The sequence below is a fragment of the Leucopleurus acutus genome, assembly GCF_964270905.1.
Source record: "Leucopleurus acutus genome assembly, chromosome: 11".
Lineage (NCBI taxonomy): Eukaryota > Metazoa > Chordata > Mammalia > Artiodactyla > Delphinidae > Leucopleurus > Leucopleurus acutus.
In genome coordinates, this window is record NC_139152.1 from 35,413,206 (window position 1) to 35,426,701 (window position 13,496).

Sequence of the window (13,496 nt, forward strand, 5' to 3'; positions counted from 1 at the left end):
GGTGAAATAGACAAATTCCTAAAAGCAAAAACAAAAAACATAAGCTTACCAAAACAGACTCAAGAAGAACTAGAAAATCTGAAAAGATCTACAGTAAGTAAAGAGACTGAATTAGTAAATAAAACAACTTTCACAAAGAAAAGCCTGAGCTCAGATGGCTTTGCTGGTGAATCCTACCAAACATTAATTTTTCACAAACTCTTCCGAAAAAGTAGAAGAGGAGGGACCACTTCCCAATTTATTCTATGGAGCCAGTACTTCCCTGATACCAAAACCAGAAAAAGACATCACAAAAAAAGAAAATGATAGGCCAATATCTCTTCTGAATACAGAGGAAAATCTAGCAACATATAAAAAGGATTAGACCTCATGACCAAGTGGGACTTCCCCAGGAATGCAAGATTGTTTCAACATACAAAAATCAATCAGTGGGCTTCCCTGGTGGCGCAGTGGTTGAGAGTCCGCCTGCCGATGCAAGGGACGCAGGTTCATGCCCGGGTCCAGGAGGATCCCACATGCCGCGGAGCGGCTGGGCCTGTGAGCCATGGCCTCTGAGCCTGCGCGTCTGGAGCCTGTGCTCCGCAACGGGAGAGGTCACAATGGTGAGAGGCCCGCGTAACGCAAAAAAAAAAAAAAAAATCAAGCTGTGTGATACACCATATCACAACGGTAATGGACAAGAACCACAGGATCACCACAACAGATGCAGAAGGAGCATTTGACAAAATCCAACAGTCATGATAACAACACTTCAATTAGGAAAAGAAGGGCACTTCCTCAATCTAATCAAAGGCATCTACAAAACTCATAGCTAACACACTCAAAGATAAAGGACTGAATGCTTTCCCTCTGAAATCAAGAATAGAACAAGGATGTCCACTCTTGTCACTTCTACTCAACACTATCCTGGAAGTTTTAGCTAGTGTAATGAGGCAAGGTAAAGAAATAAAAGGCATCCAGATTGCAAAGGAAGAAGTAAAATTATTTGTGCGTGACATTACTATGTATATAGAATATCCCGGGGAATCCAATAAAAAACTATTACAACTAGTAAATGAATTCAGCACGGTTGCAGAATACAAGATCAATTTACAAAAATATTGGCAAAAATTAGTGATTTATTGAGGCCTCGGATTTTTTTTTGGGGGGGGTGGTCTCTTTATTGGGCAATTCTCCTTGTCAAAAGTCTTCTTTATCTTGAGCTGGAATCTGCCCTATTAATGTCTCCTTGAGTAACACATACTGAAGTCACTCCTCTTTCATGGAGCTCCTTACATATTTAATAGTAGTTATCATAACCTCCCACCATTTTCCTGGCTACCTTCTTCATTTTCCTAACATAATGAAATTTAAACCTTCCTTTTTTTTCCTGATTGTCACCTTCTACTCCTAGATAGATTAAACATTTATCTTTCCCAGACAGAAATTTTTTTTTTCGGTATGCGGGCCATATAATATTATAGATATGATAGATATTGGATGGATAAATAGATGAGAAAGAATGAATGGACACATTTCCCCAATTTGGTAGTTTTAATTTCTAAATCAAGTCCAACCATGGGCTGAACAATCCTGAGGCATCTCCAATGCAGTGGCAGCTGGCAGAGAAGCAAAGTATCAGGCAGGAACTAAAACCCCTTAATAGGATTTGCCCTGAAAACCTGGCATTTCATAAAGCAACAAAGTAAAGGCATTCTACCCTCTGCTCAAGTGGAGCACAGACAATATGTTTCCAATGCATCATATGAATCATAATGTCTTTGTTGTTCTTTAGCCTTAATTTAATTGTAAAGAAATGTGGTATCACATTTTGTTCCGTGAAGAGGAAAATAATCCTTGTATTATGCCAGCCAATAAAAATAACTCAATATGAAAAAAAAAGAAAAAGAAAAAAGAAATTACTACTTGATCTACACTAGTTATATTGAACTCATGGTGGTTGAATAAAACACCTAGGTCTTTTTATATGACATTGCCAGGTTCTACTTGCATTTATGGACCTAAGATTTATATATTTATTCCAGTTAACTTTTTTCATATTCATTTCAGCCTGTAGTTCTAGTGTCTTTTGAACTCCTTTAAGTGTCCTTCTCTAATACAGAAAATGCCTTCTCTTTTTAGCATAAGCATACTTTCTATGTCATAGGATGAAAACTGTGAATGAGAAATTCTTAGAAGAGAGGGCTATGGCAAACCCTTTAGCTAGGTCTCTTCAAAATGAAATCATTATTATAATTACTATCTCCTGGGCAGGATTTTTCATTAATCTATAAATCTACCTAATAATGGTATATTCACCTAGCTTATGTCTCTGTATCTTATCATAAAAAATGTTATTCACACAGAATTTATAAAATCCTATGTTAAAAAAATGAGACAGCAAATTTCTTCTAGGAAGCACACTTTGTACTGGAAAGCTCAAAAATGACATAAAAGGGTGTGCAAAGAGAACTCTGCAAAAGAAAGGATAAAAACAAGAATAAATACATGGAAATGTATTATTTCACAGTAATAGAAAGTTATTCTGAGAATGTTACAGGCCCAAACAGCTAATATAACTGTTGTTAGCAGCAGTGTATGAAAGTCACATGTTTGTGATCCATTCCTTTACCTTGTAACTTATGTCCATTCATTTCTATGGACTAAGTCGAAAGATTGACAGTGATAAAGCATCATGGAAGGAGAAACAGGATCTAAACAATTTAAAATTCTTATTATTACACCCTTCACACAAACCTGGTACTGGTAAAGATGCTTTTCCTCCAAAGTTTATCTATAACCTTTGAAATGAATTTCATGTCAGAAGTTTGCATTTTCTATTTACTTATGTTTCTTGCAGTATTTTGGTCAAGAAAGTGAATGAAGAGAAACAGTATTAACTTTACTCAGTGAGAAAAAATAATCAACTATGAAATACCTGTGGGCATCTGGCTGCACTATAGCAATCTCCAGCTGTGGCAAATGGAACTGCGTTTCCAAATACTGTCTGGGCAAAAAGAAGGTCTGTAGCTAGAAAATAATAAATGAAATTCTTTAGCACTGAGACATTGTATGTTTTCACATCTTCATTGCAAAACATGCAGTCTTCATATTACATTCTTAAATACATTCATATAACTAATCCAAAATTTTAAGCAAAAATGTTGCTTATGTACTACAATTGTAGTACATAATATAGATCAGGCTCTCAAATTTTTATTTAATATAAAAATGTTCACCTCATAAATTGCTCTAAAATATGACAGGGACATCTGTAACTAATCCATATGTTTTAAAAGCTAAATAAATGCTCTATCATATTTTACATCATAGTGAATATCTAAAATAGATAAAGTGGCATAAGGAGCAAAATTACAGAGGAAAAAACATTAGTTAAAGATAAATTATGATAAAGCAACATATACGTACTTATAGAGAGTATGCATATCAATTCATTTAGAGAATTCAAAAACATGAAGGTAAAAAGTGTGCCATTTTCTTTGATTTCTTCTATTACTATTTCATTCTTTCTAATCTTACTTTTGCTATTGTTATTAGCAAAATTTCTTGACTGGCAACAATGCTGGGGATTCCATATAAAGTATCAGAAAGAAAGAGTCATTGGCTCAAAAATAGGTTGGGAGGAACCCTAAAGGTTAGCTGGTACAATCACTTATTCATGCTTGAATCACTTAAATAACATCCCAACTAATGCTCATGCAGTCGGTGGCTCTCACCTCTGCTAATGTTGTTTCAAATATCTTTCAGGAGGACTGCAAGATCACTGCATGCCCTCATGATGACGCCAGTCCCCTAGGGGCAATCCCCAAAGGTAGCATTTCTGGAAATATTTATCATATCTCCAAGGGCAGTTTCCAAAGCCAGCAGGCCTTCCATGGTGTGCCAGAGTCAGCTTGTACCAAATCATGAGAACCAATTGTGTGTGTCTCTTCCCAACTCCATGCATAATGAGTTCATGTTGGTAGCTTAAAATTGGCCATGGTGGGAATATATACCCCATGGAAACTGGCAAAACCTACAAATCAAACTTTTTTTTTCCTGATTGTTAAGAGCTGGTTGTTAAACATTTATCCGCACACCACTGCTTATGCATGGTACTTAGGGTTAGGCTGGGCAAACTGACACAGTTTTCAAATTAGCCTTTGCTATTATCTCCTCCATCATTCCCTGGATAACCCACAGATAGCTCTCGCTTAACATGTCCAAAGCTAAATGCATTATCTTTTTCTCCAAACATATTCCCCCTGCTATATTTCTCATCTCATTGAACTATATCAGCATCTACCCAGTTATTTTGGAACTCTTTCTAAGTATTCCATGCCACAAATCTCCATATTCCATCTGTTGGAAAATCATAGAGTATACCTCTTTAATATTTCTCTCAGGTTCTCTATTCTGAACCAAGTCCCTAATTTAGGTCCTTATCACCTTCTATCTGAACTATTATATTAGCTTCCTAAATATCTTCATGGATACAATTTGCTCTCTCTCCAACTGAGCCTGTTCCCTCCCCTGTTTATACTTTTACCCCAAAGTTCCCCATAACTTAAAAGATAAATTCAGTTGTATAGTTTAGTACATGTTTTTCTTCATGATCTGCTTTCTGGGAACTTCTCTAATAAGCAGCTATCCCCCAACCTCCATTCAATTTATGCTTAGACAAAACTAGACTACTCCTTATTCTCTAGTGGAACCAAAATGCTTCACCATTTCATGCTGTGTTCATGATGTCTCCTCCTGAAACTCCTTCTCCTCACTTTGGTTAATTCAAATTTGTCTTCAAGATTTCCTTAAGATAGTTTCTTGAGGAAAGTTGACTTCTATTCAGCAAATATTTCTTTAGAACCTATTGTGTATTGGGCATTATTATAAGTACTGTAAGAGCACAATAGTGGATGACATAGGGGCCGATGGAACCTGAGTGCTAGCAGAGAGAAACAAGTAATAGAGTAGATACTATCATATGTTGTAGGTGATCAATGCTATAGAAAAAAATAAAAAATAAAGCAGGAAAAGAATGAGAAGAAAGGGAGTTTTGGAGTGTAGAGGGTCCAGGATGGACTTATTGGGAAGCTGTATTTAAGCAGAGACCAGGAAGAAACTGAGGGGTAAACCCGACAGACAATCATTCTAGGCAGATAGAACAGAAAGTGCAAAGGCCTTAAGGAGGGGTGGAGGGCATGCTTGATGTATTCAAGAAACAGCAAAGGGACAAATGTGTCTGAACCAGATCGTGCAAGGGAGGAGTGTGGAGGGAAGGAGCAGAAAGGTAATGGAGGTGGGAAGGTCTTATTGAGTTTTATTGACCATCGGCAGGATTTTTAATTCTATTATGAGTTAGATGGGAGATGTTTGGAGAGTTTTGAGCAGAGGTTGGGGTTATTAAAAAGATGACATGAGATAATGTATAAGATAAGACATGGCTTACGTTTAAAGGGATCACTCTGGATTCTCTATTGAGAAGAGAATCTAGGTCAGGAGTTGGGGAAAAGGTGAAAAGGAACCTGAGTGCTATCAGAATAAACAGGAATACCAGTCAGTAAGCATAAGAATCCAGGTGAAAAAAATGATATGAACTTGGCCCACGGTTATAGCAAATGAGATAATAGCAAAGTGGGATTTTGCATGTGTCTTAGCTCAAGCTGCCCTAACAAACTATCACAGACTGGGGGGCTTAAACAAAAGAAGTGCAGGTGCAAACACAGTCAAGTTCTGGTAAGAGCCCCCCTTCCTGGCTTGGAGACCGTCTTCTTGCTGTGTTCTCACATGGCAGAGAAAGAGAGTCGTGGTGTCTTTTCCTCTTTTTTTATAAGGGCATTCATCTTACAATTATGGCCCCACCCCCATGAACTAATCTAGACCTAATTATCTCCCCAGGACCAAACACTGTCACATTGGGGATTAGGGCTTCATCATATGGATTATGCAGGACACAATACAGTGCATAGCAGCATGTATGTTAATGATTCACCTGACAGAATTTGATGATGGATGGCACATAGGTGTGAGAAAAAGGGAGGAGTTAAAGACATTGCTATGTTTTAGCAAGAGTAACTAGAAGTTGATTGTTGCCATTTACTGAAATGGTAAAAATTTGGGTAGAAGGACTGGTTCCTTTGTAGAGTTGTGAATGGACCTAGAGTCTGTCATACAGAGTGAAGTAAGTCAGAAAGAGAAAAACAAATATCATATATTAACGCATATATGTAGAATCTAGAAAAAGGGTACAGATGAACCTATTTCCAGGGCAGGAATAGAGATGCAGAATGAACATGTGGATGCAGTGGGGGAAGGGGAGGGTGGGACAAACTGTGGGATTAGGAATGACATATATGCACTACCATGTGTAAGATAGATAGCTAGTGGGAACCTGCTATAAAGCACAGGAAGCTCAGCTCAGTGCTCTGTGATAACCTAGATGGGTGGGATGGGGGGGTGGGAGGGAGGTCCAAGAGGGAGGGGCATAAGTATACATATCGCTGATTCACTTCATTGTACAGCAGAAACTAACACAACATGGCAAAGCAATTATACTCCAATTAAAAAAAAAAAGAAAGTTCAGTCTTGGATACATTGTCAGACACATATTAGATTTCATGTGGATATGCGGAGTAGGGAGTTGAATCTTGGAATTCAGGGAAGCAGTCTGAATTAGAGATATACATTTGGGACTGTCATTTAATAGATGGTATTTGAAATCTATAAGTTGAAAGAGATCCTTAAGGGAATGACTGAGTCCTGAAGTTCTTCAATACTCAGTGTTGTATAAAATGAAGAGTAACTAGCCAAGTTGAGAAACAGTGAGAAAGATGGGAGAAAGACCAAGACAGGAGCCAAATGATGAGAGTGAGAAGTCCTGGAAACCAAAGACTGCTGATGGATCAAATGAAATGAAAATCAAGAATTTGGCATTGGAGTTAAAGAAATGGAAGAAGAATTGGTGATGTAAGAGAAAAAGGAAAGTTTGCTGAAATAATGGTCCTGAGTTGGTACAAAGCAAGGAGCTCAGAGCACAAGTAGAAGGGGTTGCCTCAGATGGCAGCAGAAATAGTTCATCCACAGTGACCAGGAGAGAAGGCAAAGTCTATAGGTCAAGGTTTAGGTCATCAGCAATGAGTGACTGGAGTGGAGGTATTAGAAAATTTTGAAGTTTGAAGCCAGAGGAGAAGCTGTGAGTCAGACGTTGAGAAGAGTTGGGGAGGAATGAACCAGGGTCCGTGCAAGCTCAGGAGTCATGCATTTAAAGTAAGATCAGTCAGGAGGGCTGTGTATTACTTGCCACATGCAAGATTCATGGTGCAAGTGCAGAGTAGGTGAAAGGTTTAATTTAATCAAGACTGGGTTTTTGGCACACAAGTATGAGGAAGGAAAAGAGAAAGTAAGTGGAAAATGTATACATTTAACATTGTATCTTCAGAGCCCAGTCCAATGCCTGGCAAAATGGCAGGTTTGATAAATTAATGAAAGATAAAAGCTTGCTAAACAGCAAATAAGTTCCCAAATGCCCATTATGTACTCAGCAATGCTGACACAACATATATTATTAAATAATAACCATTGTTTATAGAACACCTACTACTCGCAAGGCATTTACTAGATATGTTACAAGTATTATCTCTTAATCCTAACCGAAAAAAAAAAAGGAAAGAAAGCAGAAAAAAAGAAAGAAAAAAACCTGAGAGCCATCTTATTATGACTGGTAACTGGATGCAGAGAATTTACACCCAGTAATCTAACTCCAGAGTCTATGATCATAACCAAAGCATTATAACACTTCCCCACTGCAGTAATTGTGGGTGTTCAGTAAATGGTAGCCACTATTACTGACAATAATAGTTCACCATCATATGACTGATTTAGAGATTATGTATTCATGCATTCACTGTCTCAACAAACATTGTTTTGTTTCTTTTTGTGGTTTAGGTACTGTGCTAGGCACTGGTGATTCAATTGTGATTTAGAGTTTCTGCTTCTGAAATGAACTTCTTTGCATTTTCATGTCACTATGTAATTTTCAGGAGGGCAGACTGTCTGATGCTCAGTGTATGTTAGGTTTCATAAAGTATATTTACTTTAACTTGACTGTACTATAAATTACTTCCTAGAAAGGCAGCAGGTCCATAATCTGGGATCTGTGAGTGGGACTTTATCTCCCTGCAATGCCAGTTACTAACTGTATGAATTGGGCCAATCACTTAATTCTATAAGTGCATCTTAATTTCATCACTTGCAACAATGTGATGAAATTTTGCCTTATCTAGTATAGGGTTGTTAAAAAGATCAAATGAGATAAAGTATAAGAAAATACTAGACAAACTGTCACCTGAAGCTAATGTTAATTATTACTTTAAGTCCTTGCAAAAAAGCTTATACAACTACATTGAGGATATTAACTTCCTTATTTTTAATGTAATTGAGGATTTTAAGGTGGATTGTTATATCTTGGAAGGGCAGGATCTTTACTATGACAGTATCCTTACTATCTTTACTAATGACAGTGTCATTACCACTACATTTTTATTAAGGGTTCCCATGGTTTGTATCATTGCACTGGAACTATGTAGCTATAACTTTTTAAAAAGAATTCTAAGTAGTTATTGTACAATGCTAGGCCCTTCTCTCTACCCTAGCTACCACATATACCATATAGTATATTGTTACACTTGCATTAGCAAACAGGTACTTTTCATTTTACAAATAGAGATTCAGCACTTACTTTTAATTTGCATGGAATTAAGATCAATTCTTATTTTGCTGAAAACAGTGTGTCCAGCAGCCAAGTAGTCATTTTTACACTCACAGTCTTGCCTCCTGCTTCCATTAAAAGGACATTCATATGGATTTTGCAGTCTGTAACAACATTAAAATATTTTAGTATTAGATACCATTATTAGACCATAATGCAGATAAACGGTAAACTTTGGAAGTGGGAAGGTAAAAGACACACTCTTCAATATTTTAGGGTCAACAGGTTAAATGTGAAAGAAATGAAAATCACTCAACAAGTTAAATGTCAAAGAAATACAAAATGATCAATGGGAAATTCAAGACCAGTTTGTGGAAAAATAAGTCAGCTGTAGTTCTCCTAGCTTTTATTACTGGAATTAATTTGATTTCTATGAAAATACACACAGGTCTTAAATTCTTCCCTCCTCTGTTGTCTCACTGCTCACCCATAGTATCCTTCTTAGTCAGTCTCTCTGTGAGTACATGTTAATGCTCAAATCTTTATTATTGAACAGGCATGGACAACATCTGGCTTAGGTCATAATATGTCTACCTATTTCTAAATTACTTGTCACACTGGGAGCTATTCAAGTACCACTCTGAACTCTGGAACTTCTAATTCTCTTGAAGGACCATGAAAATGCACAGATAAGGCAAAACACAGCATATACCTAAAGCCATACACTTCAGAAAAGTTGTCTTCTTCACCTTTGACCAATGATATATATTCCTTGGGGTTCTGCAAGTGCATGCCAGCACAATAGATCTAAAGAGAAAATGCAAAGATCTAGAAAAGATTTTTTCAAAGTCAACAGTCAATGCTAAAATCAAATAGGAGCTGTCTTCATAATACCTTTATTATTCTTCCTTTAATGTTAAGGTAATAGTCACCATCTTTGGTAATGTTGTTTTTCACTTGGATTTCTTTACAGCTGGTAAATGTTTTACCTTCAAGGACAAGTGAGTACAACTTATCAACAATGAACAAATTACAGACACAACATGAATTTAACTCAATTACACCAATATTGTTATATTCTGAAAAAAACAGACCTTTCATTTTGTGGAGTGTATGACTACTCTAAATATTTATTTTCAGATTTTAATTAAAACTTCTGAGGAACACTTAGGTTCTAGATTTTTGAAGTCTAGTACTTACAGTCATGGACATAACATTTCTTTTGAGCATCTGGTTTTAAACTCTTTAAACATAAGTCACTGGACCAACCATTGTCAGCTATGCATTCCACTCTTCTCTCCATTACCCCAACTCCACAAGTCACAGAGCACTGTGAACAGAGTAAAATTTGAAGGTAAAGTATATAATGGATAATAAGGCCAGTAAATACATATCTCCTCCTTTCAAGCTAGGTCCTTTTGGAACAAACTGATGATCAATAATGGCTAGAATTTCTGCAGACACAAAAATATCCTGGAGGCTAGAGAGTCACAGGTGGGGCTAATCCTTAAGAAACTCAATCTATTCTTTCTCAGTTACTGGCTCCTTTCCATTTATTTTGTATCGTTAGCTCAGCAGTATATTGTTAATACCTGATAAATATTAATTAATGATGGTTATTCAGACTACTGAGTTTTTACTCATTGTTGTATGCTGTTTGCAAAGCAATATTTACTTGCTTTCTATCAATTAAATTGGAAATGGAATATGGTGCAAATAACCTGTATTACTCATACATTAGATTTATTTACTTTTTCACTTAACCAATAAGTATTGCTTAAGCATCTACTCAAAATGCAAGCCACTGTGCCAGGTGCTCTGAGGAAAAGAAACAAGTATTAATTATGGTCCCTGCTTAAGGCAGGTTATAGCAAACTTAGAAAAAGAGATGATAACTGATAAATAACTGGTAAAGTGATTGTTAGACAATAGGGGTATGAGACAACTCTGATATCTAGTTAGAAGTGCAGAATAGTAGGCATCCCACAACTAGAAAGTCTCATTCAGAAGATTTTAAATTCATAATTATAAACTGACCTTGCTCCATTTTCCAACTTTCCAAGTGGCCATATGCAAACAGGTTCTAAAATTGCATTTGTAAACCTGAGGGGAAGGCAGCACAGGGCATTCTTGATAGTCTATAGGCCACAGCTCATGAAGCTTATATTTCTCAGTAGATCGGATCTCAATGCAATATGAAATCCTTTGTCGGTAACTAAATCCACAGTTACCTGCACACTGAAAAATACAATGTTACGAAGGGAGAAGAAGATGCTCTTAAACTTAACCAGGGTTAAGCACCACTACTTTCCAGGTGCTTAATATATACTATGTTATGGTATCCCCACAACAATCCTATTATTAGCCTCATTTACAGATGGGTAAACAAATGTTCAGAGGTATTAGGCAACTTTCACAGAGTTGTACCAGGATGGAAAGGATCCAGATTCAGGATAGATTGTCTATATTCAGTGCCTATGTTTTTTCTGTTTGTTCCTTTGTTTGTTTTCTGTTTTCTTGGTCACACTACAAAGAATAGCTTAACTGAATGAAAATTTATCTCCTGATAAGCAGAGCTTTGGAGAAATGAAACATATCAAGCATTCTTACCTGAAATAAAGGACATTTATTAGTCTTAATGTACTTGTAACTCTATATAAGTTTAGCATATATTTATCTCTATACATACAATGTGATGTGTACTACCATTTGACTAGAATAGGTAAGTGATTTAGATATAAATTAACGATCCAGAGAAAAGAATGGGCAAATAGATTTCTGACTCCAACAAAAAGGAGTAACAAGGAATAGAGTTACCATCTGACCTAAAACAAAAAAAAAACACTTGAACAAAATATGTATTGATTAAACAATGGCTCTTAAGACACTGGACATTAGGCAATAAAGGACAGTGATTCCCTGGGAGACGGAAACAAACAAAGTGACCCTATAATTGCTCCAGCTTAATGTCTTGAGAGAGTTTCCAGGTTTTGGAACAAGGAAAGGGATCCCAAGGGGACAGCAGAGTTCTGACCAGTGCAAACATGTGAGGACTCCAACTGAGGCCAAGGCATGGACCGATTAAAAGACATATGGGGACGTCCCTGGTGGTCCAGTGGGTAAGACTCCATGCTCCCATGCAGGGGGCCCAGGTTCGATCCCTGGTCGGGGAACTAGATCCCGCACGCATGCTACAACTAAAAGTACGCATGCCGCAACTAAGAAGTCCTCATGCCACAACTGAAAGATCCCATATGCTGCAACTAAAGATCTCACATGCCCCAACAAAGATATCGTGTGCCTCAAATAAGACCTGGTGCAACATAAATAAATAAGTATTTTTAAGTAAATAAATGACATATGAATCACTGTATCTGGCACTCACACAGGACCAAATATAGTGTCTGTTCCCTTCATTCAGACTGGAAAACCTTATATACATGCAGCAATAGGTAGAGTACTCAAAGGGGTCTTGCCACAGTAGAGGGGAATAGCTAACTCTAGACTAAACAATGGACTGGTCTCCCATAAAAAATCTTAAGAGCAAGACAAGAAAAGATCACACTTCTTACAGACAAAATAACTGCATTCTGGAACAAAGCTCAAAATATACGTATAGAAATAAAAACTATCCAGTAGCCAACAAAGTAAAATTCATAATGCATGGCATGCAATAAAAAATTAACTGGCATGCAAAGAGGCAGGAAAATATAACCTATGATGAGGAGAAATATCCATCTATCAAAGCAGACCCCAAGGGGTGAGTGACACCGGTGAAAACAGCAGAGCAAGGACATCTGAAAACGTTCTCTTCTATAAAGGCAATGAGAAAACTGACAAAACTTGTGAAAATCAACTTTTTCAGAGCTCTGTAAATTAACCAAAGGCTTGCAGCAATCCGGGAAGCATTTATTAAAGAAATAAGGCTAAATCTCAGTAAGAACAGTGAGCTTTGTGTGTTTTAGTTTGCCCTATTCCCATTCCCCCTCTTTAGCTCTATAGGAGGATTGAAAATCAATAGCCCTGCAAACATACTGAAAAACAAAAGCATGGAAGCCACCAGAGGGATTGGACATCTTTCTAAGCCTCATTTCCAGAGAACTGTCATTATTTGAACTGTTTAGTGGTTTTCTGAAAGACCTCACTTGCAAGTCTCTATTTGACTTTACCCAGCACTTGCCCAGTGCTAAAAGCCTTCTCCTTGGAGGCATTTTTTAACACAATTAAAGGCTATTGTTTAACTTTGCAGCTTCCAGAGGAAGTGGATAACAGTCAGGCAAGCAATGGGCTACCAAGAAAAGCTTAAAAGGAAAAGCTTGGAAAGGAGATGTCCACAGGGGCTTTAAAAACTCCAACAGAGTCATAGATAACTAGAAGGCCATGGAGATACATAAGGTTTGCACATGTCTAGGGCTGTGTGCAAGCTTAGGAAATATCTGAGAAGTACCTACACTCTCATTTCTGGCTGATGTCAAGGCTCTGCTCAAGCAGGAAGTTAAGGTTAAGGAAGAGTTGTCAACTGCCTCATCTAGTGTTGAAGATGCCCACACATGCACACAGAGCCTCTTGGCAAAGACTGGAGATTACTGGTTCCAAGTATCTCAGGAAATCACTACCCAGTCATTAGTTGAAAACTAATCAGATAGAGACTTTAGTGATCACATGAGACAAAGAATACAGACTGTACAGTTAGTTCAGAAATGTCACTGAACAAACAAACAAACAACAACAAACAGCAGTAACAACAAACTCTGGGAAGATGGGAGAACATGTGTAGAAATCTGTGTATCTATGTAGACCTATAACAAGT

General features: G+C 37.2%; 1 protein-coding gene across 1 annotated transcript in view; it reads right to left on the bottom strand.

Moving 5' to 3' along the window:
* Positions 1-13,496, bottom strand: part of ADAMTS20 (ADAM metallopeptidase with thrombospondin type 1 motif 20) — a gene marked incomplete at both ends in the record, with an annotated part of 194,289 nt that overhangs the window by 15,215 nt on the left and 165,578 nt on the right. The window contains 6 exons of the mRNA XM_082850890.1: positions 2,918-3,009; positions 8,717-8,850; positions 9,399-9,493; positions 9,581-9,675; positions 9,887-10,016; positions 10,724-10,924. Coding sequence (XP_082707016.1) covers positions 2,918-3,009; positions 8,717-8,850; positions 9,399-9,493; positions 9,581-9,675; positions 9,887-10,016; positions 10,724-10,924 — 747 coding nt within the window. The remainder of the gene's footprint in view (positions 1-2,917; positions 3,010-8,716; positions 8,851-9,398; positions 9,494-9,580; positions 9,676-9,886; positions 10,017-10,723; positions 10,925-13,496) is intronic.